The sequence below is a fragment of the Panthera onca genome, chromosome D2 (assembly GCF_046562875.1).
Source record: "Panthera onca isolate mPanOnc1 chromosome D2, mPanOnc1 haplotype 2, whole genome shotgun sequence".
NCBI classification, from domain to species: Eukaryota; Metazoa; Chordata; class Mammalia; order Carnivora; family Felidae; genus Panthera; species Panthera onca.
Genome location: NC_138349.1, coordinates 20,267,466 through 20,295,438, shown reverse-complemented (window position 1 = coordinate 20,295,438; position 27,973 = coordinate 20,267,466). Strand labels below are relative to the sequence as shown.

The 27,973-nt window shown below is 39.0% G+C and overlaps 1 protein-coding gene across 4 annotated transcripts in view; it reads left to right on the top strand.

Moving 5' to 3' along the window:
* The window catches only part of MXI1 (MAX interactor 1, dimerization protein), an 80,708-nt gene that overhangs the window by 11,288 nt on the left and 41,447 nt on the right, over nucleotides 1-27,973 (top strand). For 3 of the 4 annotated variants that reach the window (XM_078434814.2, XM_078434816.2, XM_078434815.2), the window contains exon 2: nucleotides 7,275-7,407. In XM_078434814.2, the coding sequence (XP_078290940.1) occupies nucleotides 7,275-7,407 (133 nt within the window). Of the gene's footprint in view, nucleotides 1-5,558; nucleotides 5,873-7,274; nucleotides 7,408-27,973 lie in introns of those variants that run through there. The other variant, XM_078434818.2, reaches the window with a different exon arrangement.

Genomic DNA, 27,973 nt, shown 5'->3' with positions numbered 1-27,973 from the left:
CTAGTCATTGTGACCCTCAAGAAAGCCACTCCTACTTATTTCCAAAGCCTCCTGGGGGTTGGTATTACCCCTGGCTGAGACCATTGCCCTAACCAATTTTGTCTGTTTTGTCTGATTGAACATACCTTGATGAATGCTGTGGGGTCCCAGAATTAGAAAATCTAAGTCTGAATCCAGTCACTACCTAGGTGACATTGAGCAAATCCCTTAAGCTTTCTGGGCCTCATCTGTGAAACAGGGAATCTCAGAGGTGTGCTGAGAATTACATGAACTGACTGTATGAGCAGCACAGTCATGTACACAGTTGGTTCTCATTTCATGCAAGCTGGTATGCAAATGGAGGCATAGTGTTCTAGGGTCTCTGGGGAATCCCAGAATCCCAGAATCAGAATGCTGGGGCTGGGAGAGATGGCGAGATCACTGATGTCCTTGGGCAGGCAAGGGCCTGGTGTTTTTATTCTAAATGGTGCACCCGAGGCTGAGAACTCAGCCCCAAGGCAGCAGGCTAGGTGTGTGATTTAATTAATAGTGTCCAGGGCCTAGCTGAGCCTAAGAGTGACCTCTACAAGTTTCTGCTGCCTGGAAGGGAGTGGTGATGCCAATGGGTGGGGGCAGGGCAGCTCTAGCCAGACTCCTGGCAGAGGAGGGAGGGTTACCCAGGACTGTGGCAAGAATGTGGGGCATCCTCTTAGCAGCAAGGAAGGCCTCTGGCGATCTTTTTTTTTTAAGGCTTTAAAATCAAGTTGCATCTATGTTTGAAAGAACTGCTCATTGCATCCAAGACCTGATACGTGCAACAAAAATATAGTATATTCTTGCTTTTGAATACAGATACAAACATTCTAAAGAAAATATTAACTCATGGAACGAGTGCTGTTTCAAAAGAATAACGTACTGTGGCTGACCAGGCTATATGCCAGGGATGGCTGAAACTCATAACATCTACCAGTATAGATGACTACAACCACAAACTAAAGGAGAATAATAGGTGACTGAAACAACAAATGATGAAATGTCATTTGAAAAAAGTATTTGGGAGGCATTCCTGATGAAGAAAACTACTTCCATACAATAAAGATTATTTACCTGTGGTGGTCTTTTAATTATAGCGGTGTAATGAGGTTAGGCCCACGGCTCTGTGGTCATCACCAGCAAAGGAGTTGATTCTGAGGCCACCGCTTTCCTTAGAGAACAATGAACCTTAAACAGAAAACAAAAGCAGGCTGTGGATCCCTTTGGAATGTAACTTGATATTTAAAGGTTTGGGGGTCCACAAATTTAAAAGATCACAATACTTATATATTTATTTATTGTTAAGAACACGAATCAACCAAAAAAAAAAAAAAAAAAAAACCAAAAGAGAATATAAAGATGAGTTGAGAGCACAGGATGAGAGCCTGTAGGTCTGAATCCTAATCCTTGCTCCATCGGATTTGATAGATAGCTCTGTGGCCTTGGGTAAGTTACCCTACCTCTCTGACCCCTCAGTTTTCTCATCTGAAAAATGGAAAATGGAGACTGGATTGAGGAATAAGCTTACTGATATAAACTTCTATGAAATAAACCATGAAATGATATTTGGGGGGGACATTAGTGTGGCATGTCCCTGGCAAGATCCTGTTCCAAAATCCAGAATACTTGATCAGTTGCACCCCAAGTGGGATGTTCCAGGGTCAGCAAGTGGCTTAGATGTGCATATTAACTGAGTCCTGCAATGCAGATTTCTTCTTGGATCCAAGTTAATGCAAAAAAGAAGAAAAAGCACATTCAAGAAATTAACGCATCCATTATAATCACCGAAATAGGCTGCTGTAATAAGGGCCATTTAATAAAATTGTAAAAAGCCCTTTTCTAAGGGGAAAGAGATAGGCCAGGATGGAAGTCAAGTGCAGCTGTTTGAGCCTCTGCCAGTGGCCTGATCTCACCAGAAAACTGAAGTTAAAAAACAACAAACTTCCAGATTCAGCGATCTCAGATGAGCACTGCCTCCCCCTACCGTTTCCTCCCACCCCCATGTCCTTTCTTTCCCTGTCTCCCCAGTTCAGGCACCTGGGTGGCTTGGTGCTTTTCCGTGTGGTTGGGATGTCAGCCGGCAGCCCTGGCGACTGGAGCCCTGGGAGGCGGCAGCTACCTCTCGGGTTTAGCATTACGTCATCCCTTCTAGACCCAAATTTATCTCGGCTGCACACAGACCCGCAGTTCTGAGCTGCCGCTGACTTGAGGAGAGCTTACGCATGAAGTTAGGCAAGGCTGACTCACTGGGCAGAAGGAAAGGTTTTCTGCTGCTCTTCACGTTTTTGGGCCCTGAGGGGAGAGGTAGGAAGGAGGCTGCGGTTGCCATTTCTGGGTGGAGGATGGAAAGATGTATAGCTATTACGGTTTTCATTTAAGAGCTCAGGACTCACCCTTCCTCCATCTTCAACCTTCATTATTTGAAAACTCCCCATCCTTAAAGATAATTGCAGAAAACAGTGCCCTTCACAGTAAGCATGTTGCACTTTCAGGGAAGTACTCTTATTAAGTGCCAGGCGTCACCAACACAGTGACTTTGGACTTGTAGCTTAACCTCATGGTCCCTTCCCTTCTTTCTATCTCTCCTGTCTGCAGAAAAGATACAATACAGACCAGCCTCCTCCATTGTTCATGAATCTGCAATAAGTCATTTGGAAATTTGCACTGAGTAAACTGTGACGGAAAGGACCCCAAAGAACGGAGAGCTTTGCCTGTTTACTCCGAAGGGCAGATTTTCCCCATCTGGGCTGTGTTTGTTACAGGTCTGGGGGATTCAGGGGGACTTTTTCCATCTTCAAATGAGGCTTCCCTTAGAGAGATTATTTTAGGGACAGGACAGAACCAGAGACTGTGGGTAAGATTCCAGGTTCTTTTGTCAGAAGGCAAAAGCCTTCTGGAAGCCTTGCTTTTCCTCAGTTTCCACATTTGCATTTGTAGTGCAAACTGGATTCATCTGAGCAAAAGAAAGGCCATGGCTGCCTTTGGGTTCCTCCAGGCTGGGACTGGTGCTGAGGGATGGTTTGTGGGGAGCATTACTCTCCTGAGGCTAGAGCCCCAAGCTTTGTGCTGTGGGAGGCCCTTGTGGCCAATGTCAAAGCAAGACCTCAGGGAGCCCGAGCAGGGAGAAGGAAATGGCACCTTCAGTTGCTATCAGAAAAGACTGCAATATTCCTTCACATAAATCCATCCTTAACACTGCCCCACTGCCCACCGTCACCATCACCTCTACTATTCTTTAACATATGCAGGTGGCCTTTTTGGTGACTCTTGCCCTACTTTCCATTTCCTCATCTCCCTCTTGGCCATGGCTCTAAAAGAAGGGCTGGTTAGTTCATCTGGAGGTCAACTGTGAAAGGTCAGGCACGTGCACCAAGTATCTTGCTTTCCCTTAATAACCTGCTAGGGTTTATGATCTATGGATTTAATCCCAAGTGCATTTTCAGTTGGTACTTTTTTTTCTTGACTGCATGTCACATGGTTTACCTCCCATTGGGGAGACTTTTATTTGTCATAAATTTACCTCTTTTAAATCCTGGAGTAGCCCTTAGCAATTTGGGATCTAAAGATTAAGAGTCTACAAGTGGTAGAAACTAACTTTCAACCAATAATTTTTGCCCTCAACCAACAGGTCTTCTTGTTGAATAGCTATTTTCTTTTAAATAATTCCATTCTTCCCCTTACCCAATGTATCCCTTGTTGAGAGTTATTGATATCCGGTGGGAAAGCCCGTATCTGAAGTGACCTAACCAACAGCAGAAGAAGCAAAGTCCCTGTTTCAAAGTCTTTGCAAAATTAACTCTCCTGTGGCTTGTGAACACCTTCACTTTTGGGTCTCCATGCATTTGATGGAACACCTATTTGGTTCTTAAATGTGGTGCCAAATGTAATATTTAAAAGGGCCGACATAATTTTGCAGCTTTTGACCTCATTGGGAATCTTGTTCACTTTGAAAAAAAAGAGTGGAAGAGAGAGGGCATTAAAATGCAGCATGAATCTCATAACATTTTTGAGAGTAAGATTTTCATTCTGAGACGGTATTTTCTGCAGTAGCCACTGGAATAACCACAGGGAAGGGGAAATTCTCCCCTCACCAAGAGCTTCCTGTTATTTTGGATGTCCACAAGCAGGTTAAAATAATCAGGGTGGGAAAAAGTTATGGATGTTTACACAATTCCCAGCTTGCTCCTAGAGCATTCAACAGTTTTGACCCTCTTGCCCTTCCTCTCCCTAGACCAATGGTTCTCAACTGGAAGTGATTTTGTGCCCCGGCAGACATTTGGCAATGTCTGGAGACCTTCTTGGTTGGTAGTGTGCTACTGGCATCTAGTGGGTAGAGGCCAGGAATGCTGCTGAACATCCTACAAAGCACAAGTCCACCCCCGCCCCAACCCTCCTGAATTATTTGTCCAAAATGTGAATAATGCAGAGGTTGAGAAACTCTGGTCTAGACTTCGAGGGCTTGTTAGACTGAGGACTTGGAAAGAGAATGACAGTGAGGGTAGCCATTGGCAGTCCTTTATTATGGTACCTGCTCTCCTTAGCCACTGCTTTCAGTTCCCTCTCTATGGAGGAGAACAAGAGTGGAAACAGTCATCACAGCTTCCATTAATTGAGTATTATGTACTAAGTGCTGTAATTTTTTCATTGAATCTTCACAATAAGCCCTACTGGTTATAGACTCCTTGAGAGTAGGATCCATGTCTGTTTCTCTCCTTACACATTATGTCTAGTACAGTGCCTGGCACATGACAGGCCCTCAATGTTTGGATAAATGGAGTAACCGTATCCATTTTATACATGAGTAAATGAGGCCTTAAGGGTCCAGGCAGCTAGTGTAAGTAGCAGAGTCAGGATCTGAACTGAGCCCTGTGTGACTTCGGCACCAAATCACTTACCCACTGAATTATATCCTTCACTTGCAGCACCAGAGAGGCTTTCGAGCCTCTAAAGTCACTAGTGAGGGGTTTGAGGAGAAAGAAGTTTTTAAAAATAAGATTTTAAAAAACCCATGAAAAACAAAACTACTGTGTGGAAACTAAGGGGGGAAGAAGGGCCTTATGGAAGCCCTCTCTGGCTCTGACGGGATCAGATCCCTTGTTTCTGAACAGTGATCTTGGTTTTTCAAATGCTTCTGTATGTGCTGGCCGAACAGCACATTTTGCGATGGGTAAACTGAGGCATGGAAGTTACTGGAAAAAGTAGTACTAGACAGAGGGCTGGAACATGGCGCTTCAGATAAAGAATGCTTTAGCTTCTGGGCACCCGCTGGGAGTCGCTAAGAAAGAAGCTTCCTGGGACCTCGCTCAGATTCTTACTTCCCAGAAGTAAAGCCCCATAACTTCTTAGTCCTTACACCCTGAAGACAGAGGCTAAGCGGGACTACGTCTCCCAGCGGCCATTGCGGAATTCGGCAGGGCGCAGGCGCACTGAAGTGGTCGGCATACTACCACTCCCGGCGTGCAGTAAGAGGGGCGGGACTACATTTCCCAGGAGGCAGAGGAAGGGGCGGGACGGGGCGGGCCTCGATGCTGCGCCCGCCCCTCCCCCGTGCTCGCGCGGAGAGGTAAACAAACCGCGCGCGGGCTGCCGGCGGCGGCGGCGGCGGCGGGCGAGGCGGGCGAGGCGGGGGCGGCAAGGGCGGCGGAGAGCGCGCCGAGCCGCGGCCGGGCTGGCCCGCCCGCCCGCCGCACATGTCCCGGGGCGGCACCGGCCTGTAGCCGCCCGCGGCGCCTCCTGTCGGCCGGGGAAGGGAACGCGGAGAGGCCCCGGTCGCCACCAGCGGTGCCCATGGAGCGGGTGCGGATGATCAACGTGCAGCGCCTGCTTGAGGCGGCCGAGTTTTTGGAGCGCCGGGACCGAGGTAACGGCTGGGCGCCGCCGCCGCCTCCGCTACCACCTGAGCCCGCGCTCTCCTCCGAGTGCGGTGCGGCGTGTGAGGGGAGGGAGGGTGGCGTGTGTGAGGACCGGAGTCCGTGCGTGAGGAGTGGAGTGAGTGTGAGGGGAGAGGTGCGTGTGTGAGCAGGGATGTGTGAGGGGAGGAAGGGGTGCGTGTGTAAGGACGGGTGTGTGAGGAGGGGTGCGCGTGTGAGGGGAGGCGGGGGTGGGTGCGTGTGAGGGGAGGCAGGGATGCGTGCGTGAGGGGAGACGGGTTAGAGTGAGGAGGGGTGCGTGCGTGAGGGGTGCGTGCGAGGGGAGGCAGGGGTGTGTGTGAGGAGGGGAGGACGCGTGAGGGGAGGGAGAGGTGCGTGTGAGGGGAAGCAGGGGTGCGTGTGAGGAGGGGAGTGCCTGTGAGAGGAGGCAGGAGTGCATGTGAGGGGAGACGGGGGTGCGTGTGAGGGGAGGCGAGGCAGGGGTGCAATGTGAGCAGGGGTGCGAGGGGAGGGTGCGGTGATGGTAAGCACCTGGAGCCCGTGAGGGGGCGGTGCGGGAGCGGCCGCGCGTGCGTGTGTGTGAGGGTGGCACGTGTGCGCGGGGAGGGTGAGGCGAGGCGGGTGAGGGGGATCTGGGGGCGGGGGGGGGGCGGGAGCAGCGGGAGGGAGTGTGCTGAGAGTGGGCGTGAACCCGAGGACTTGGGGAGGAGAGAGGGCAGGACGCCCTGCAGGGAGGGGGGCGGCAGCAGCGCGGGCAGGGGTAGGGGAGCCCCGGCCCGGGGCGTCGGAAGGGAGGCCAACTGGAGAGCGAGTGGGGAGGAGGCTGGCCACCCGTGGGGGAGGAGCCCCTGAGAAGCTGAGGCTTGAGGAGATGGGACCCCATCAGGGACAGGTGTCAGGACACGGGGGAGGGAAGGGCAGGACCTCTGAAACTGGTGGCAGGAGAGAAAATGTCCTCTGAGACAAGGCGATCGAATTGTTTGAAGTACGTGAAAATGTGGCGCTTGGGGAGGAGACACCTGGAATGGGGAGAGTTAAAGGGGGATTTTGAGGCCAGCGAGATAACTGAAGTGAATGGTAACTAGTCTCCCAAAGCAGCGTGTTTGAGTCAAGAATTCTTGGCGAAGAGGATTTTGGAGGGCATGGAGAATTTACTTGGTTGAGGAGGTGGTATCTGTACACCTTTCAGGTGACGGGCTGGGTCTGTATATAATGCCACAGGTTTGGTGTCCTGGCAAGGACTGAGAATTTTGTCTTCCAAAAACTGGAAAAATTTTTACCTCTTTTCCTGCAGCTGCTTTCAGCAGCGTGTGACTGCAGGGACTTCCGATCTGTGGGTCCATGGATTTGGGTCCGTTCCCGTTACATCTTTTTTTCTTGCTGTCTCTTTAGAGTGTGAACATGGCTATGCCTCAACGTTCCCCTCCATGCCGAGCCCGCGGCTGCAGCATTCAAAGCCCCCGAGGAGATTGACCCGGGCACAGAAACACAACAACGGGAGCAGCAACACCAGCACTGCCAACAGGTAGCAAGCTGTGGGAGGAGGTTTAGAAAGGGTTGCTGGTGGGAGGGAGCACACGCTCAGGCAAACATGCAGGCCCTGGTGACCTCAGTTCTCTAATACCAAGTCTCGAGCAGCACTGAATAATAGCCAAATGAGTTCCTTTGCGACCGTCCTTGGAGATTTGGCCCTTTTAAAATAATAAACTCTGGATATCCTAACCTGACTTTGTGTGGAAGGGAAGAAGTGGAATCCGAAAGACCACTAAAGAGTTCTTGCTGGGATTAAGCCAGGAGGTCTGTGACGGATGGAGGGGGACAATAAGTTGAGGGACTTCACAGCATGTGTCCATGCATGCAACCTAGTGCTAAAAGTAATCTTGGGCCAGCCTTAAACTTGGATGATCCAAGAATTTCTAAAACCCAGAAATAGCTCAGGCAGGATATAAAGCAGAATCAAGGGTTTTGTTAAAGGAATAAAAATATTTAGAGTAGGAAGTTAGCGGGCATGGTCTATTTGTTGTTTATGGATGAAAGGGAAGACCATGCTATGAAAGTGTAGTCTCTTATTGGGTAAGATTGAATTGGTAAGGGAGATTTTAAATTAAAAACAACAAATGACACAAAGAATATGCTTATTTTTCAGTCCAAACAGGTCCCTAGAAAATGCTTGTCTGGGTGTATTCAGACACAGTTGACTGCCATTTTTTGAAAACTTTTGGTAGTGTCTGGCTGTCTCTTCAGTGTTTTGTCCCAGAGGGCCAGCAAATTCTAAGGATTCATCTCATAGGAAGTTTTCAAAAGGCCATCTTAAAATCAACAGATGTTGTCTTTTCCATCAGTAAGAGGGATTAAATGAGACCTTTTTTCCTGATTCCCAAAGAGAATACAAGCATTTTTTTTGGAGAGGTACAGAGCAATCTCTCAGTAACTAAGTTTGCTTGAAGAGTTGGAGAACTCTGGACAAGTAGTTGGGTTGTCACTTGAAGAAGCAGGTTGGGAAGAGAGCAGGAGTAGGGGCTCTTACTAATTGATGCAGGAAACCTGAGGCTCCTATAGATAATAATTAAGCTTAAAAGGTTGGATCTTCCCACTCTGTATTTTTGACATTGCTGAGGCAAACCTAGGATTCACTCTTCTCCCTTTGACTAATCGTTTAAGCTGTGTTTTCTTTTCTGGCTTCGTCATTAAGACTATTTTGTATCTTTTAAACTCAATTTTTAAAATTGTAAAACTAATTACCCATGAACTTGATATGTTATATTTTTATGTGTGGGCCTAGAGGGTTTGCTATAGTATGATGGGTTTGGGATGAAAATATGTAACATGATATACAGTATTAAAACAATAAATACAAATTTTCTTGTTCACAGTTTCTCTGGTTAATGTCTCAGCAATTAGGATCTATATTCAAGAATTCATGGGTTTTTCAATCCAGTGTAGGTTAAAAAAATTTTTTTTTTTTAATTTAGAGATGTGCAGAGAGTACCAGATAGGAAACCAGGCCTGGGTTTTGTTATGCTACAAGTATTTATTGAGTTTTTCCTATTTTATAGAAATCAGGTAAATGATATCGTTACATTTTCTCTTCATCTCTGTTCTCATCCGTAAAATGAAGGGATGGTCTACATATTCACCAAGGTCCCTACCTCCCCTGAAGTTCTATGACACTGATTTATTGATACTTTTAGAGATCAGTTACTATATTATTCAATATACCACTTCCATCATTGCAGATGTGACATTTTTACTAACAATTCAAGGATTATAGAGGCATTAATTAGACATTCATTTCTAGATTTTACCAGTTATGTTGCAGGTCATGAATAAGTCTTTGTCATCTGTTGACTTACACTTTGCTCAGCTTGGAGTTTTGACTCAGTGCTGTTTCTCTTTTGTGGTAGTGTTCCTTTTAGGATTCTGTGATTGTGTGTAGGACCACAGTGCTAATTACCATATGTTTTAACATATCAGAAAAATTTTAAAACTACAGGCATGCCATGTTGTTCTTACAGTACCCATGGGAAAATAATTGTGTATATACTGGACCACCCAAGGCTAAGGAAGATAATTTTTCATGGAAATGTAAGTAATAAGAAGGAAAGAGAAAGAGAAAGAAATAGAGTTCAGAATGTATTAAGGTCCACCCATGGGTAGGGTTTAGGCCGGGCCCTATAGATGAGAACTAGTATGTTAAGTGGAACATTAGAAATTATTTTTCCTTACATTCATTTAAAATTTCTGCTTCATGGACTAGAGGAGCCAAGGATCAATTTCCAGTGCCAGGGTATGTGGAAATGGGGTTGTTAGTCCATTTGAAGGAGACCTTATAGACTTCTGTTAACCTTAAGCCTATTACTGGACTTAAAAGAAATTTTATTATATTGGTTACATAGAGCAGAAAGAATACTTGTAAAAATTTCCACTTGTAGTCATCTGAAACAAGGAAAGGAATAGAGTTATGAGTATATTTGTTTTATTTTTGGGAACAAAAAGCACTTGTGTCGAAGTTGTTACTGTTATGCATCTTGGATGTTGGGTATGTTGTATGTCATACAATGACATTCATTTCTCTGACATTGTAGGATCTTTTAGATATAATGTTGGTTGATTTTTCCCCCCTAATATTGTCAGGTATAATATGGTCTTCCTGATATAAAATGTTATTTTATAAATTTATGGGTGAATGTTAACTCCTAATATTATAAGTCTTGAAATCTTATTTTCACACAAGTACAAAGGAGAGAAAATAAGTGATGTAATGTGGTATTACAAGCATGTACCTTGAAAATCTCAGTAATATCATCTTTTGGTATCCTTCTAACTGACAATTCAGAAGTGGGATCTATAATATGTAATTATTTTTTAAATACCTGGTTGACTTTACTGTAGTCTTGGTCATGGCCTTCTGGCACATTTCTTGAAATTACCCTTCCTGAGATGTTACTGGTATTAGAAAACCTGGCTGCAACTGCTATCTGGCTCATTGAGGAGCATCAGATAAGCTTAAATTCCCATCGTTTTAACTCTTTGGTCTCACAACTGAAACATTTCAAGATCTGTCAGCTTTAGAACTCTACTAACACTAGTCTGCCTGGCTTCACTGTAATGCTGATTTTCTCCTAAATACTTCATGAATTTACCTTCTTTTCTCTTATCTTCATTACGACCCTCCTGATGAGATACCATCCATCTATCTCATTGTAACCTCCTAACTTGTATCTGTGCAACCACTCCTGCCCCATATACAATTCTGATTAATTATATTGGCTAGCTGCCTTTCAGTTCCTTCAGTACACCATGTTTCCTCCTGCTTCACCGTCTTTGCACATATTCTGTTCTTTCCCCTTTTGCCAAATTGTGTCTGTCTAATAACACTCATTTCCACTCAGTCATAACTTCTGGGAAGCTTTTCTTCATCTGCCAAAGTAGATAAGGTAGTCACGTACCTGATGGCACGTTTGTGAATATACAGTTTGTAGATACATACAGTTCTCTGATTGAAGAATTCATGTCTCATTCATTGGACTAGAAGCTATATGAAAGCAGAAATTGAATCTCTACTGCTTAAGGATTTATCCCCAGTAACTATTACAGTGCTTTGTACATCATAGGTATTTCTTAAAGAATGGAAGGTTTTCAAACTCCAGGTAGCCTGCCTTCTTTAGGAATTGAGTTTCTCTTTTGTGCTGAGTATCATATTCAACTCTGGAAGGAAAAATTATGCAATTCCTGCTTTGGCAAACTCTGAATACTTTTTTTTTTTAAGTTATTTATTTATTTTGAGAGAGATAGAGACAGCACAAGTAGGGGAGGGGGGAGAAAGAGAGAGAGAGGGAGGGAGGGAGGGAGAAACCGAATCCCAAGCAGGCTCCATGCTGCCAGGACAGAGCCCAGTGCAGGGCTTGAACTCCCAAAGCCACAAAATCATGACCTGTTCTGAAACCAAGAGTCAGATGCTTAACCAGCTGAGCCACCCAGGCACCCCTGATTACTTTGTATCCTAAAGGACGTTAACAATAATACATCTGGAAGGGAAAATAATATGTAGTATTTGAAGAGTAAAAAACTCAAACTGCTATAATATACTGAGTGTATATTATAGTATACTATAATATAGTCTGTAAGTATATTATAGTAGACTGTAGAATGTTGCACTTAATTTTAAAGAACATTCATTGTCATCTTGTCACGAAAAATATTAAAACTTGTATATGTAAGAACCATAAGTCTATCAAATATTGGCAGTAAATGTTGGTATGAGCTTATGACACATAGCAATTGCATTGTTTTAAGATGATGTAGGAAGTGGTAGTAACTACCAATTTATGCTTGAATTTTAAGTTGAGAAAAATTTATTCTATTTGGTATTTTTTGGATATTAAAGAATCTCACAATAGCAGCTATATTTCAGTTCCACCTGCTTAGGATTGAGGACATCGAAAAACAAAACAACTTTCCTTTTGCTTGTAAGGCTTTAGTTTAACTTTTCTTAAAACTACAGAATAATTAAATATGTCAGTCTTAGAATGATTGTAGTGTTATGTTTTCAGGTTTGTAGCCTTTTGAGCTGCCTTTGTGCATTATTAGTTTTTTGGGGGAATAGTGGTGGATTCTTTTTTTAGGATAGTTGTAGAGGATTTTTTCCAGTAGAAGTAATTTGAAATTTGTTATATCTTCTGTTTTTATTTTTAAACATGTACCTATTTGTTCACTAAATAGTTGAATGAAACTATATAGTTATTGTGAAATTTCTTTTTACTATTCTGTGCTTTTCAAATTTTCTGTATCAAGAAATAGTTTCTGAGTCTCTGTTGAGTAGAAAATTCCCAAAGTTTCAGGACAAAAGTAGAGATTAGTAGCAGTTAAATTCTTTGTGATATTAGTATTGTTCTTCAGTATTTTCCAAACGTTGAGTGATTAACACAGCCTATGTAATGTTTTCTGTGATATTCTGTCTTTGACTAAAACCAAGTTTAAATGAAAAATTCTCAAGAATTATTTATATGCCTCACTCTAAACAAACTCAGACTTTCCATTAAATGCTTCATTGAAACAGAAGTTTACTGTTGCAGAGTTTCTAAAGGACATACTCCCTGTGGAAGTATTGTTTCAAGGAGACATGATGATCATGACTTATAAGTCAGTAGGACAGCTGCTTATGTTCCTATTTGATGAGCAGCCTTTTGCCAGAATATTGAATACATGATGTAGAAGATCACAAATTTTAGAAAGGGAATCTAGGATTTCATTTGGTATAGTTCTCTGCTTTATGAAGGTAAGATATTAACACTCATTTTGTGATTAAAACTCATGTGTCCTAGAGATGGTAAGAGATACCTATTTAACTATAAGTGGTGGTTGGTTTAAGATCAGTCTGGATTTTAAGCAGAATATGCATCATTCCAACCAGATGAGACTGTTGGCCTGAAGAAAGCTTTTTCCTTCTAGATTTCTCCTTACAAATGAAACAGTGTTACCTCCTTTTGGGTATAGTATGATATCTTAAGTGAAGCTGTTTTCCAAACAGAAATCTAATCAAACCGGTTTGATGATATGGTTTGACCAAGTATATTTCTGGGTCCCAATTTTGATCAGTAATGCCAATGTAATTTAAGTGTGCATATTTTTTGTTAGATTATTTTTATTTTTCATTTGGCTTCCTACATTTTAAAGTACTGGCAGCCTTCCCCCATCCCCACGCTCTCCCCGCCCCCCCCCCCCCCCCCCCCCGCCCCTGGCTGTGTATGTGTGTCTACACACCATCTTCGTTACCGTTTAATGAAGGAAACACATGTTGTCAAGTAAATATATAAATATATTATTTCAAACTGTGATGAATTTAATATGAGGGAAATATAGGATTCCATGGGGGGCATAACAGAGGACCTGATTAAGTTTGATAGATGAAGGCAGGCATCTCAAGAATTGAACCTTTTGCAGTCTTGCTTTCTCTTATCTTGAATGTTTTTTCATGTTCATACACATCTGTTAAATCATTTTTAATCATAGTATGATACTCTGATTCATGTGTATACCATAATTCGTTAACCCAGTCATCCATTGATTATTTTTAGATTATTTTTTTTCATTTGAAACAGGGCACTATGAACAGACAACTTTGTGCAGATACCTCTGTGCATTTGTCCACCTAGATCCTTCAGTAAACAAGAATTAGAATTGTTGGGTCAAAGAGTAGAATCCATCTTTAATAATAATGAATAGTAACCCCTTACATTTAATATACTACTTATGCATAAATACCTGTAATGTACATTATTACCTCATTTGAATTTCATAACAGTTCTGTGAGGTAAAATGAAAATATTTTCCCTATTTTTTTGATGAGGAAACTGGACTGGCATGCAATGCAAGGTAACTTGCACAGGTAGAACTAGGAGATGAGACAGATCCCTGGATTTGTTTCTCTAGGATCAGCAAATAATCCTCAGTAATAATTTACTTAAAGGGGTTCCTGAGTGGCTCAGTCTGTTAAGTGTCCGACTTCAGCTCAGGTCATGATCTCACAGTTTGTGAGTTCAAGCCCCGCGTCGGTCTCTGTGCTGACAGCTGACAGCCTGGAGCCTGCTTCAGATTCTGTGTCTCCCTCTCTCTCTGCCCCTCACCTGCTTGCTCACTCGCTCTTTCTCTCTCTCTCTCAAAAATAAATAAAACATTAAAAAAAAACAAAACAACTAAGACTCAGTGACTGAACCCTGAAATTTTTGTGTTAGTGCTCTCCTCTTCCGCTCTGCCAAATGCTTGAAACATGTGGTCAGCATCTGCTACTTTAATGCCTTCCCACCAATATTTTTCAACTTTTGTAATTTGCTTCCTTTTTCACTATAGCTACTGAGACTGCTTTCTTAAAGGTAATTAGTAACCAAATGTATTGAGCTGACACTATATATATATATACACATGTATATATATATACATGTGTATATATATATAACTGTTGCTATACAGCTTCCCTACAATAGAGTTTATGGTATGTTTGGAAATATATGTATATAATAAAATGGTAAATAATACAAGTCAGTAAGATGTCATAAACATGGCTGTTTTTATTTATCAGATGACAGTATACAGATTAAATTATTTAGATTTATAGAAAAGATTACAATAGGTTCTTGTAGAAATGCTGTAGACTCCTAGTATATACTTATTCATTGATTAACATACATTCAGGGAGATATAGGGATTCCATAACTTAATGTAAGTGAAATTCCTTGCATTTTATCTAAGTAACTAATTTCTTAGAAAATATTTGGTTTGCTAGATAATTTTGTTATTAACGTTGTTTCATACATTTCAGGGAAAAGTCTTGTGGATTTTCTTTTTATTTAGTTTTATGACATTGGATAAAAGGGTTTCTGTGCGGTATTTATTTCCTTATGTTTGTTTATCATGGGAAATATTTTTGATAGTCTTTTGAGAACACTATGTAAACACCATTTGTGGAGGCCACATGATGAGAGCTTTGAAGCCATTTGAAATGGGCATTTTTAAATTATAGAAGAATATAATTTTAAATACAGAAGAACATAATTTTTAATATAGAACATAAATTTGTCACATATTTTGACAAAACAACTGATTTTCCTTTATTCTTATTTTGATTAATTAGACATGGACAATTTAGGATTCTCTTTGAGGAACTGTAAAGAACCTTTCTTTTTATGTAATGAGAGACTAGCGGGTAAAAGGTAAGTTTGTTTTGGTATTAGAGGAAATGTAAATTTTGAGGTTTTAAGTTTTGATTACCATAGACTTGTGTGATAGTATCTATCTTCTATATGAATACCAGGAAAAAAGTGATTTTCAGACTCCACAAAACTCTGGGCGATATATTGTTTTTAATATGGAACGTGTTAGGATTGGTTTCTGTAGTCTTTGTTGGTAACAGTCCGCAGAAGTTGCAATTTAAAATTTAAAACTAGTCTGGTTCTAAAACCATTTGATGTTCTTAACATTATCATTTTAACATGTTATCCAGTCCATTGTCCTTTGGAAGGCAGGTTACATTCCTGGAAATAGTACAGTATGCCAAAAAGAAGTATTTGAATCTCATTTTTCTATAGAATCATGGTTTTTTAGGGAGGTTACCAAAAACCCAAAGTCTAATATTTTTATGGAATTTATCACAAATGCCACATTTCATCCATTTAAAGAAACAAAACAATTTATCTACATAAAAGTTAAACATCTTTAAGTATATATAAATTAATTAAATAGAATTACATGGTGGTTACTTAACTATTGTAAGGATATAATGCCAAAGTCATAGTGTATGTTATATAGTTGTAATTTTTTTAATGAGTTATGCCTTATTTATTCGCAAAAAGTGGATGATGGAACGTGAATTATACGAGGGCAGAGACTTTGTAATTTTACAGTATTTATATTCCTAGTGTAGGTGCTACTCATTAAATACTAAATGAATAGCTGAATACTTTGAGCATGATCATGTAGCTCTGAAGGTATTTTTGAATGAAATGTTCACATATTTTTGACAAGACTTTTAGAGAGACTTAGGCACAATTGATGGCTTTGTATGAAATATAGGGGTGTTTAATGTCATTATTCTCATTGTAATTTTGTGACAGGTATCCTTATTGCAGACAAAGTTATGTTTGTGTTTTTAACATTGAAGTTGAAGCCCATATTATCAGAATTGCTGAGTAACGTTTCTTTTATTCTTTAAACAAACATTTAAGTATTAGTAGGAATTTAATATTAACTTACTAAGTACCAGTAAGTGTTTCATACTGTTGGCCTTTTTCATAGATGTGGTAAATAACTTGGATGTTAATGATAGAGTGTAACAAGTGTGAAACACTGTCCTATGAGATGAAGGTCTCCTATTCTACATGTCCACAGGAATACTTGAGTGTGAATGGTCATAGCATTATTCATAATCACCAAAAACTGGAAACAAAATATCCATAAGCTGGTGAATGAATGGACAAACAAAATGCAGTATATTCATACAATGGAAATACTTTGAGCAATAAAAATAAACTACTCATATGTATAACAAAGTGGATGAACCTCAAAAACATTAAATGAAGTCAGATACTTAATAGTACATATTTCACATGATTCCATCATGTGAAATTTATAAAAAGGGGAAAACTATAGAAATTAGAAAGCAGATCAGTGGTGGTCTAGGAAATGGGAGTGGAAATTGACTGCAAATGGGCATGAGGAAACTTTTGGGGGTGATAGAAGTGTCCTAAAACTAGGTTGTGATAAAGGTTATGCAACTGTATAAATTTACTGAATCTCACTGAACTGTATACTTAAAATGGGTGAATTTTATATAGTATGCATATTATACCTCAGTAGAAGTGTAAAAGAAAAAGAAAATTGCCCATTCCTGTTTATTGCACTAAGATGAGTCTTGAACATGTGACAGATGCTAAAAAGAACTAAAGGTGTAGTGAATGAATGAATGAATGAATGAATGCATAAATATTAAGCAATGAAGCCTTCAAAACTTGAAATAAACCAATAAGAGGTTAGAAGTAGGGAGTGTAGCCAGTTGGAAAAAGGTACCTCCATTCTCCTACAGCTACCAAAGCAAGGAGATTCAGCTGTCCTGCCAGCCTCTCTTCTACTACTCTCTTTGAGAATCACTTTTCTGTGTGATGTACTTCTCTTAGTAAGATTCTTTGAAATAGATGCATAACATCTAGTACTATAGAGAAGAATGTAATATATTAACAATAAAATTTAGGATCAATTTAAAAAAAATGGGCTTTATATTATAAGTAATGCTGTTAATTATGGTTCCATTCATTTCTTTTCCCACCAAAGTAACTACTGAATGTCTATTTCACGCCCAACTCTATCCTAAAATATCAAATTACAATTTTGAAGTCAAGGGATTTAGGAAATCACCTATATTTTCTCCATTTTTTTTTTAATTTTTTTACATTTATTTTTGAGAAACAGAGTGAGACAAAGCGTGAACGGGGGAGGGGCAGAGAGCATAGGAGACAGAATCTGAAGCAGGCTTCAGGCTCTGAGCAAGCAGTCAGCACAGAACCTGATGCGGGGCTCGAACCCACAAACTGTGAGATCATGACCTGAGCCGAAGTCGGACGCTCAACCGACTGAGCCACCCAGGTGCCCCTATTTTCTCCATTTTTTAAATGTTTGTTTATTTTTGAGAAAGACAGAGCACAAGCAGGGGAGGGGCAGAGAGAGAGGGAGACACAGAATCCGAAGCAGACTCCAGGCTCTGAGCTGTCAGCATGGAGCCTGATGTGGGGCTTGAACTCCAGGACCATGAGGTCATGACACAAGCCAAAGTCAGATGCTTAACCGACAGAGCTACCCAAGCCCCCTGATATTTTCTCCATTTTTAAACGTTTTTAGAATGTTGCTCTGTAATAGAATGTGTTATCACACATTAAATATCCTGTTTTAACTTTTGGAAGTGTGCTTAAGAGCAATAATTTTAATTTCAAAATTCCCTGTGCTTCTTTTAAAAATTAAAAAAAAAAATTTTAATTTTATTTTTGAGAGAAACAGATAAGAGTGTGAGCGGAGGAGGGGCAGAGAGAGAGACACACACAGAATCTGAAACAGGATCCAGGCTCTGAGCATCAGCACGGAGCCTGATGCAGGGTTTGAACCCAGGAACTGTGAGATCATGATCTGAGCCCAACTTGGACGCTTAGCCGACTAAGCCATCCAGGCGCTTCTATCTGTAGTTTTTAATATTGCTCTCTCACCTAAGAAGTGATTATTTCATAAATAATGTGTAACTTTAGTATGTATTAGATACTTCTTAATTTCTGTCACTGCTAAGAATAGAAAGTGAGGTAGTTATCTTTTATTTTAAATTCATAACATGTTTAAAAAGTAATAGTTGTATATAGTAGCAATGAGTCCATTAATACCAAGTGGCTTATAAAGAAGAATAACATTTCCCTGCCTTATCTTTCCCCTTCCATTTTCTACTTCCTAGACGCTACCACTTCCAACGATATAACAATTTCTTCGGCTGTTTGCTTTCTTATTTATTTATTTTTTTAAGCTTTCATTTATTAAGTAATCTCTACTCCCAGTGTGGGGCTTGAACTAATAATCCCACCATCAAGAGTTGCATGCTCTTCCAACCAAGCCAGCCAGGTGCCCCTGCTTTTTTATTTCTAAATAAGAAGCAGGGAGCCTAGGTGGCTTAGTCAATTAAGTATCTGACTCTTGACTTCGGGCTTAGGTCATGATCTCAGGGTTCATGAGATCAAACCCCCTTTTGGTTTCTGGGCTCTATGCTGACAGGGGCAGAGCTGGCTTGGGATTCTCTCTCTCCCTCTGTCTGCCACTCCCCTGTGCTATCTCTCAAAAATAAATAAATATTTAAATAAATAAACGAGAAGCTTGTCCTGCTTATTATCTATTGATTTCCTGTTACACAAGATGAAGACTTGACTGTCTATACTCTTAACTAACAGCAGATTAACTGTATGCCAGAAATGAAAAATTTTTTAAGTGGACATAAATATAGATATTTCCCAAAGGAATGATGTTTTTAAATTATGTACTTTCTAGGAATTTATATTATTAGTCTCCCACAATAAGGAATTAATATTTTACTCTCATTTTTTAGTACTTTGTGGTACATTAGATTATTGCCTCAATTTCTGGATGAGGCTTACTACTTTTTTTAAAAAATAAGTTTTGTTTGGATATAATTTCTATACAATAAAAACCCCCAGTTTTTAGTATATACTTCAGTGGCTTGACATATGTATACAATCATACAATCTCCAGCAAAATTATGATATAGAACATTTTCATCACCTCAAAATATTATCTCATGCTTCTTGACAGTTTCCTATCTGTACCTCTTGTTCCTGGCAACTTCTGAACTGTTCTGTCGCTGCAGTTTTGCCATTTTTACAGTTTTATATAAATAAAATCATATACATACTCTTTTGTGTCAGATTTCTTTCACTTAGCATAGGGTTTTGGTTTTTTTTTTTTAATGTTTATTTTTGAGAGAGAGGAAGAGCACAAGTAGGGAAGAGGCAGAGAGAGAGAGAGGGAGACACAGAATTCAAAGCAGGCTCCAGGCTCTGAGTTGTCAGTGCAGCGTTCGAAGTGGGGCTTGAACCCATGAACCATGAGGTCATGACCTGAGCTGAAGTCGGACACTTAACTGAGCCACTCAGGCGCGCTTAGCATAGTGTTTTTTGAGATTCATTCATGGTGTTCTGTATTTCAACAGTTCAGTTCTCTATATTGCTGAGTAATAGTCCATTGTATGAATCTACCACAATTTGTTTATCCATTCACCAGTTGATAGACATTTAGGTTGCATATAGTTTTTAGCTATTATAAGTAAAGATGCCATGTACTTTCACGAACAGCTCTTTGTGTATATATGTACCTAGGAGTGAAATTACTGAGTCATGGAGTAAGTGTATATTTAACTTTATAAAGAAATTGCCAAACCATTCTCCAAAGTGTCTGTACCCATTTTACATTCTGACTGGCAGCGTAAGAGACTTTCAGTAGCTCCACAACCTGGATGGCCCTTGGTACTGTCAGTCTTTGTAAATTTTAGCCATTCTAGCAGGTGGGTCATGATAGCTTCTGGTTTACTTTGCATTTTCCTTATAACTGATAATCATGGGCATCTTTATATATGCTTGTTTGGTATTGATATATCTTCTTTGGTGAAGTGTCTGATTATATTTTCTGCATTTCTTCTCTTGAGTTGTTTGTTTTCTTGTTGAGCTGTAAAGTATTCTTTGCGAATTCTGGATACAAGTTCTTTACTGTGTATGTGTTTTGCAAATGTTTTCTCCTACTCAGTGGTTTACCTTTATCATTTTTTTTAAATGCTTATTTATTTTTGAGAGAGAGACAGGGTGCCAGCAGGGAAGGGGCAGAGAGATGGAGACACAGAATCTGAAGCAGGCTCCAGGCTCTGAGCTGTCAGCACAGAGCCCAGTTCAGGGCACAAACTCATAGTGAGATCATGACCTGAGTCAGAGTTGGACACTTAACCGACTAAGCCACCCAGGTGCCCCAGCCTTTATCATTTTCTTAACAGTGTCTTTTGAAGACCAAAGTTGCATATTTTGATGAAGTCCAGTTGATATTTGTCATTTATTGTTCATGCTCCTTATGTCCTAAGAAATCTTTTCATAATCCAAGATCATGAGTATTTTCTCTTGTTTTCTTCTAGCAGTCTTACAGTTTTAGGTTTTACATTTAGATCTAAGCTTTATTTAGAGTTAATTTTTGTAGAAGGTGTGAGGCAAGGTCTAAATACCATTTTTTGGCAAATAGACATCTGGTTGTTCTAGTACTATTTTTTGAAAAGACTATATTCTCTACATTGAATTACCTTAGCATCTTTGTAAAAAATCATTTGACCATATATGTGCAAATCTATGATTGATCCATTGATCAAAATATTTATTTTATTTCAAAACCATAGTGTCTTCATTACTATATATATATATTTTTTAATAAGTCATGGAATCAGGTAGTGTAAGTCTTCCAATGTGCTCCTTTTTTCAAAAGTTCCTTTGACTATTTTAGGTCTTTTGCAATTTAAGATACGTTATAAAATCTGCTTGTCAGTTTCTATAATAAAGCCTACTAGAATTTTGATGGGGATTGCATTGACTCTATAGATTAATTTGGGGAGACCTGACACATGTGAACGATATTGTATCTTTCTATTAATGAATATGGTATGTCTCTTCATTTTGTCAATTATTTAGATGTTTTTTATGTTTTATTTTTTAAATGTTTATTTATTTTTGAGAGAGAGAGCACAAGTGAGAGAGGGGCAGAGAGACAGGGGGAGACACAGAATCCAAAGCAGGCTCCAAGCTCTGAGCTGTCGGCACAGAGCCTGATGCAAGGCTCAAACTCACGAACCATAGATCGTGACCTGAGCCGAAGTCGGGTGCCCCTAGATGTTTTTAAAGTTCAGCAATATTTTGTAGTTTTTCAGAATGTGAGTAATGTATGTATTTGTTAAATTTATCCTTAAGTATTTATTATTCTTTGATGCTATTATTGTAAATGGCAGTTGAATTTGGTATATTTTAATAATTTGTATATTCCTTAGGGTTTTCTAAATAGATGATAAATGATGTTGTTTACAGTAAAGATATTTTTACTTCTTCCTTTCCATTCTATATATTTCTTTTTCCTGCCTTATTTTACTGGTGAGGACCTCTAATACAGTGCTACATAGAAGTAGTGAGAGTGAACATCCTTACCTTGTTCCTCATCTTGAGAAAACATGCATCCTTTCACCATGGAGTATGATAATTTTTTGTAGATGCCTTTTCACAGGTTCAGGAAATTCTTAATTTATGAGGTGTGTGTGTGTGTGTGTGTGTGTGTGTGTGTGTGTGTTTTAAATCTTTAATAGATGCTGAATTTTGTCAAATGCTTTTTCTTCACTTATTGAGATTATACTATACTGTATTTTTTTATTCTGTTAATGTGGTCAGTTACAGTGATTGATATTTTTGTTGAATCTTAAATCAGTCTTGCATTCCTGGAGTAAACTCTACTTGGTCATGGTGTAGTTTGCAATACTGATGCCAACACCCTGCAGTTAACACAGCGTCCACAAGTCTAAGGTGCAGTCCTCAACATGACTGCCCTCACTACAGATGCCAGCTGTAAGTTCAGGAGTCTCTAGGCCACCTACCCTTCTGACTATCTGGCTACCAATTTGGGGGTTCTCACAATCCCCTCAAGTTTGTTAATTCACTAGAACTACTCAAAGAACTCAAGAGAACACTATACTTATTACAGATTTTATTATAAATGATACAAATCAAGACTAGCCAAATGAAGAGATATATAGGGCAAAGTTTGGGAGAGTTGGGAACATGGAGCTTTTGTGTTTTTTCTCTGTAGAATCAAGATGCATTGCTTTCCTGGCACACGGATGTATTTACCAACCAAGAAGCTCACCTGAGCCTCAGATTTCAGAGTTTTTATTTCATTATGTAGTCATAATTGATTGAATCATTGGCCACATGATTGAACTCAATCTCTAGTGACCATTCTCTCCCTGGAAGTTAGGAGGTCAGGTGATATCAGTGTCTTACAGCCTCAACCCTCTAATCACACAGTTCATCTTTCTGTCAAGACCAGCCCCCGATTTGAGTCATCTCTTCGGCATAAATTCAAGCGTGGTCCAAGGCTCCACCATGAATAATGTAGACACTCCTATAACTTGAAAATTCCAAGGTTTCAGGAAGTCAGAACAAAGGCCAGACACATTTTTTTTATTGTAAAACTCATACTTTCTATTTGCTGTTGGATTCAGTTCGCTAAGAATTTTTGTGTCTATGTTCATAAAGGATAGTAATCTGGTTTTTAGGTTTTTCTCCCCCAGTGTAATTTCTTTGTCAGAGTTTGCTATCAGGATAATACTGGCCTCAAAATGAGTTGGGAAGTGTTTCTTCTTCCTTTATTTTTTGAAAGATTTTATGCTTAGTAACATTTGCCAACGAAAACTTCTGGGCCTAGACTTTTCTTTATGGGAAGGTTTTTGATTATGGATTCAGTTTCTTTAATAGATGCAAGAATATTCAGGGTTTCTAATTATTCTTGAGTCAGTTTTGATAATTTTTATCTTTCAAGAAATTTATCCATTTTATCTAAGTTGTTTGAATATATTGGCATAAAGTTGTTCATCATATTCTCTTACCATTCTTGTAATGTGTGTCATCCATAGTGATGTGTGCTCTTTCATCCTGGTGGCTTTTTGTTTTTTTTTTTTTTATTGGTAGTTTTTGTCTCTTTCATCAGTCTTAGAAGTTTATCAGTTTTGCTGACCTTTTTAAAGTCAGCTTTTAGTTTTGTTTTTTTTCCCCCCCTAAGTTTATTTATGTTGAGAGAGAGAGCAAGAATCCCAAGCAGGCTCTGCACTGTCAGTGCAGAGTCTAATGTGAGATTTGAACTCACCAGTCCTGAGATAATGAAATCAAGAGTTTGGGCCACCCAGGTGCCCCAGTCAGCTTTTGGTTTTATGGCTATTCTCCGTTGTTTCCTGTTTCTTATTTTGGTCATTCTTGTTCTTGTCTTTATTTTTCTCCTGTACTTCATAGTTTATCAGCCTCAGCACTTGACAGTTTGGGGCAGATAATTCTGTTTTGAGCATCATAAGGTGTTTAGCAGCATCCCTGACCTCTCCTTACAAAATGCCAGTGGATCTCCCTAGTTGTAATAACAGAATGTCTCCAGACATTGCCAAATATCTTCTGGTGAGCAAAATAGCCCACACTTGACAACCATTGCCCAACTTCTTTCAGTTTAGTGTGCTTCTTTTTCTAGCTTCTAAATGTGGAATCTCAGATCATTGATTTTGGACTCCACCCCCAACAAAAATATTTAAAGCTAAACATTTGTCTCAAAGCACTGCTTTAGCTGTATTGAGCAAATTTTGATTATGTTGCATTTTCTTTATTATCCAGTTGAAGGTGTGTGTGTGTGTGTGTGTGTGTGTGTATACATATATACACACACACACACACGTATATATATGTATACATATATATATATATAAACACACACACACATATATATATACACACACACACACACCTTCAACTGGATACACACACACACACATATATTTTTTAAAAATTTTATTTTTTTAAGTAACGTGGGACTCAAACTTACAACACTGAGATCAAGTGTTGCATGCTCTACCAACTGAGCCAGCTGGGCACCCTTATTTTCTAATTTCTTTGTGATTTGTTCTTTAACCTGTAACTTCTTATTTCCTTCCTCTATTTCTTTGAGTTTAATTTGCTCTTCTTTTCATAGCTTCTTAAGGTAAAAGAAGTTACTCTGTATAATTTTAGTAGTGAAAATTATACTTTACAAAGTGTATAACTTAGGGATATTTATGTAGTGAGCTAGAAGATTTATCGGAGGCTTAAATTAGGGTGTTTGCTATATTTGAAATAAGAATTGCTTTTTACTGAATTCATTTCATATGTAATTAAAATTTTTCCCTGTTTATTGAAAGTGAACATGCAGAAAAACAAATCCTAAGTGTACAGTTTGATGAATTTTCACAAAGGTAAAGAAATAAAATATTACAGACTCTCTTAGAAGCCCTTCCCTTTGACTCTTTCCAGTGAGTGTTACCCTCTCCCTGAGGCAACCACTATTCTAACTTTTGATACTTTAATTTGGCCAGGTTTGAGCTTGTATGGGTGGAGTTATACAGTATATGTTTTTGTGTCTGCCTTTTTTCATTCAACATTATGTTGAAATTAGAAGATTCATCCATGTTATTGAATAAAAGGTGTTCATTTTCAATGCTCTGTAGTATTGTATGAGTATTTCACAATTTGTTTATTCTACTATTGATGGACATTTGTTTCTAATTTTTGGCTAGTATGAAAAGAATAAGCATTGCTTTGTATGTTCTTTGATGAACATATATATTATTTTGGTATATGCCTATGTGTGGAGATGCTGAGTCCATGTAAGGATTGCATATATTCAGCTTTCATATGTAAGTTTTAAGGGAAATTTAATTGATTGTAGTTATTGTTACACATTCTTTTTAGACACTTGCTTTTTTTGTGACCTTAGTTATTATGGTAGTTATGCTTTTGTCATTGTTAAGGAAGAAGCAATATGTTTCTTACAAGGCATTTTTCCTAAAAGCCTGCAATATTCAAGTTTTAGTGTTTTTATGGTTTTTAAAATGTAACTTTGATAGGAACAAATATACAAAATTACCTTCTTGAAAGAATTACTTTAATAAATAAGTCCTGGAGGTAAAAAGTATGACATAGGGAATATCGTCCATAAAATTGTAATAACATTGTTTGGTGACAGATGGTGACTACACTTACTAAGTGAGCACTGAGTAATGTATGGAATTGTTGAATCATTATGTTGTGTACCTGAAACTAGTTTAATACTGTATGTTAATTATACTTCAATAAAATTTAATTTAAAAAAGGAATAATTACTTTATCGCCAGTTAGCATGGTTTTCTTCTTTTACAGTGTTTTTCAAACTATCTCAGCACTAATGTGGCTGAAGTTTTGTGTTTTTCTTCTCCTTTAAAAATATGTATATGAAATTACAAACCTTAAGATACAATTAGTAGATATTTGTTTAGCTTCAGAGAATGTGTTCTTTTCATTGTGTGGAGGGTAACATCCATAAGACATTTTAGGATTACAAAGCAAATAAAACAAAAATGTTAACAAATTTGGGGTTGGCTCATCAGTTCAACAAAGGTGGTGAGATCTTTCCTTTTGCTAAAAGAGAATATTAATTCTGGGAATGGCTGCTTTTATTTTTTTCCACGGTGGCACTACTCGAGCCAAACTGTTTTGTTCAGTTTCAGTCCTGTGCTTCATTTCATTGACTGCCACCAAACTACAATCTAAAGAATTAAAAGTTTATGTATTAGAGCTCTGTTTTAGTCAATGAAAAGTCACAGATCTGGTTGAGATAATGATTCCCATTCAGACAGGGAATTCATTAGCATGTCTCTCTTAAAGGGATATTATTTGTGAAAAAGATTACCTGTGATTCAATGATAGAATGATAGAAATGTCTTTTCTCTGTCCTTGAAAGTTAAGCATTCAGAGTAAGGGTATCTGAAAGGCATACAATTCATTAGTGTTTGCTTTCAGAGGTGCATTTTATTTGGAGAAGAGAAGTGGGCTAACCCAATGGATTATTAGAACATCTCAGTTTTATAGAGAATTTATCATAATTGAGTATTTCAGTGGCACATTATTGGTAGGGTTTGTTTGGACACATAGGCTCAGAGAAGCAAAAAGAGGTTGTTCCTAGTATGTGATACTCATTTCTTGCCAACAGTATTTAGATCATTAGTTTCTCTGTGTACACATAATTAGTCATCTTTCTCTCTGTCATAACCTAAACCTTGTACTATCTTCACAGCTGACTAAATGACCAAAATACTTATATTTTCTTTCAGTTTCTTTTTTCATCATTATGGTTGTTTATTTCCAGGCTCATTCTGAGTATATTGAGAACTTATTGATTTATTGCCCCATGTAGTATACTCAGTTGTTTTAGGTAGTATGTTTTTAGTTTTGTTAAAAATAATAAGTGTAGTTGCAATGGCTGACATTTACTGAATATTTATTATGGTTACATGCTTTTACATATTTTTCTCTAATTCTCACAGTAACCCAGCCAAGCCACGTGTTATTATTCCAGTTTTACAAACGAGGAAACTTAATCAGAGAGGTTAAATAATTTGTTTAAAGTTACACAGCTAGTGTGAATGATCGAGTTAATAGACTCAGGACTTTTGTCCTGTAACACCACAGGTCTTTATGACCTATTAGTTGCTGTTCTCTGGTTTTGCTTTGGACATTACAGCTCTGCTTATTTTATTATTTTATTTTAATTTTAATTTTTATTTTTTCTTCCAAGTTCTTATTTAAATTCCAGTTAACATACAGTGTAATACTAGTTTCTGGTGTAGGATTTAGTGATTTATCACTTACATACAACACCCAGTGCTCATCACAAGTGCCCTCTTTAATGCCCATCACCCATTTAACCTTCCCCCTGCCATCTTCCCTCCAGCAACCCTCAGTTCTCTATGGTTACGAATCTGTTTTATGGTTTGTGTGTCTGTCTTCACACCGCCCCATACTCATTGTTTTGTTTTTTCCAGTTCCACATATGAGTGAAATCATACAGTATTTGTCTTTCTCTGGCTTATTTCACTTAGCGTAATACTCTCTAGCTCCATCCATGTCACTGCAAATGGCAAGATTTCATTCTTTTTTATTGCTGAGTAATGGTCCATTATATTACATACGACAACTTCTTTATCCATTCATCAGTGGATGGACATTTGGACTCTTTCCGTACTTTGGCTATTGTTGGTGAGGCTGCTATAAACATCGGGGTGCATGTATCTCTTCAAATTAGTATTTTTGTATCCTTTGGGTAAGTACCTAGTAGTATAAATTTCTGGATCATAGAATAGTTCTATTTTTAACTTTTTGAGAAACCTCCATACTGTTTTCCAGAGTGGCTGCACCAGTTTGCATTCCTATCAGCAGTATAAGAGGGTTCCTCTTTCTTTCTCCACATCCTTGCCAACATCTATTGTTTCCTGTGTTGTTAATTTTAGCCATTCTGACAGGTGTGAGGTGATACCTCATTGTAGTTTTGATTTGTATTTCCCTGATGATGAGTGATGTTGAGCATCTTTTCATGTATGTGTTAGCCATCTGTATGTCTTCTTGGAAAAATGTTTATTCATTGCTTCTTGGCCTTTTGGCTAAGATCAAGTGTGGAAAAATGTTTATTTATGTCGTCTGCCCATTTTTAACTGGATTATTTGGGGTTTTTTTGGGTGTTGAGTTTTATAAGTTCCTTATATATTTTAAGTTACTAACGCTTTATCAGATATGTCATTTACAAATATCTTCTGCCATTCTGAAGGTTGCCTTTTAGTTTTATTGATTGTTGCCTTGCTCTGCAGAAGCTTTTATCTTGATGAAGTCCCAGTAGTTTATTTTTGCTTTTGTTTCCCTTGCCTCAGGAGACGTAAGAAGTTG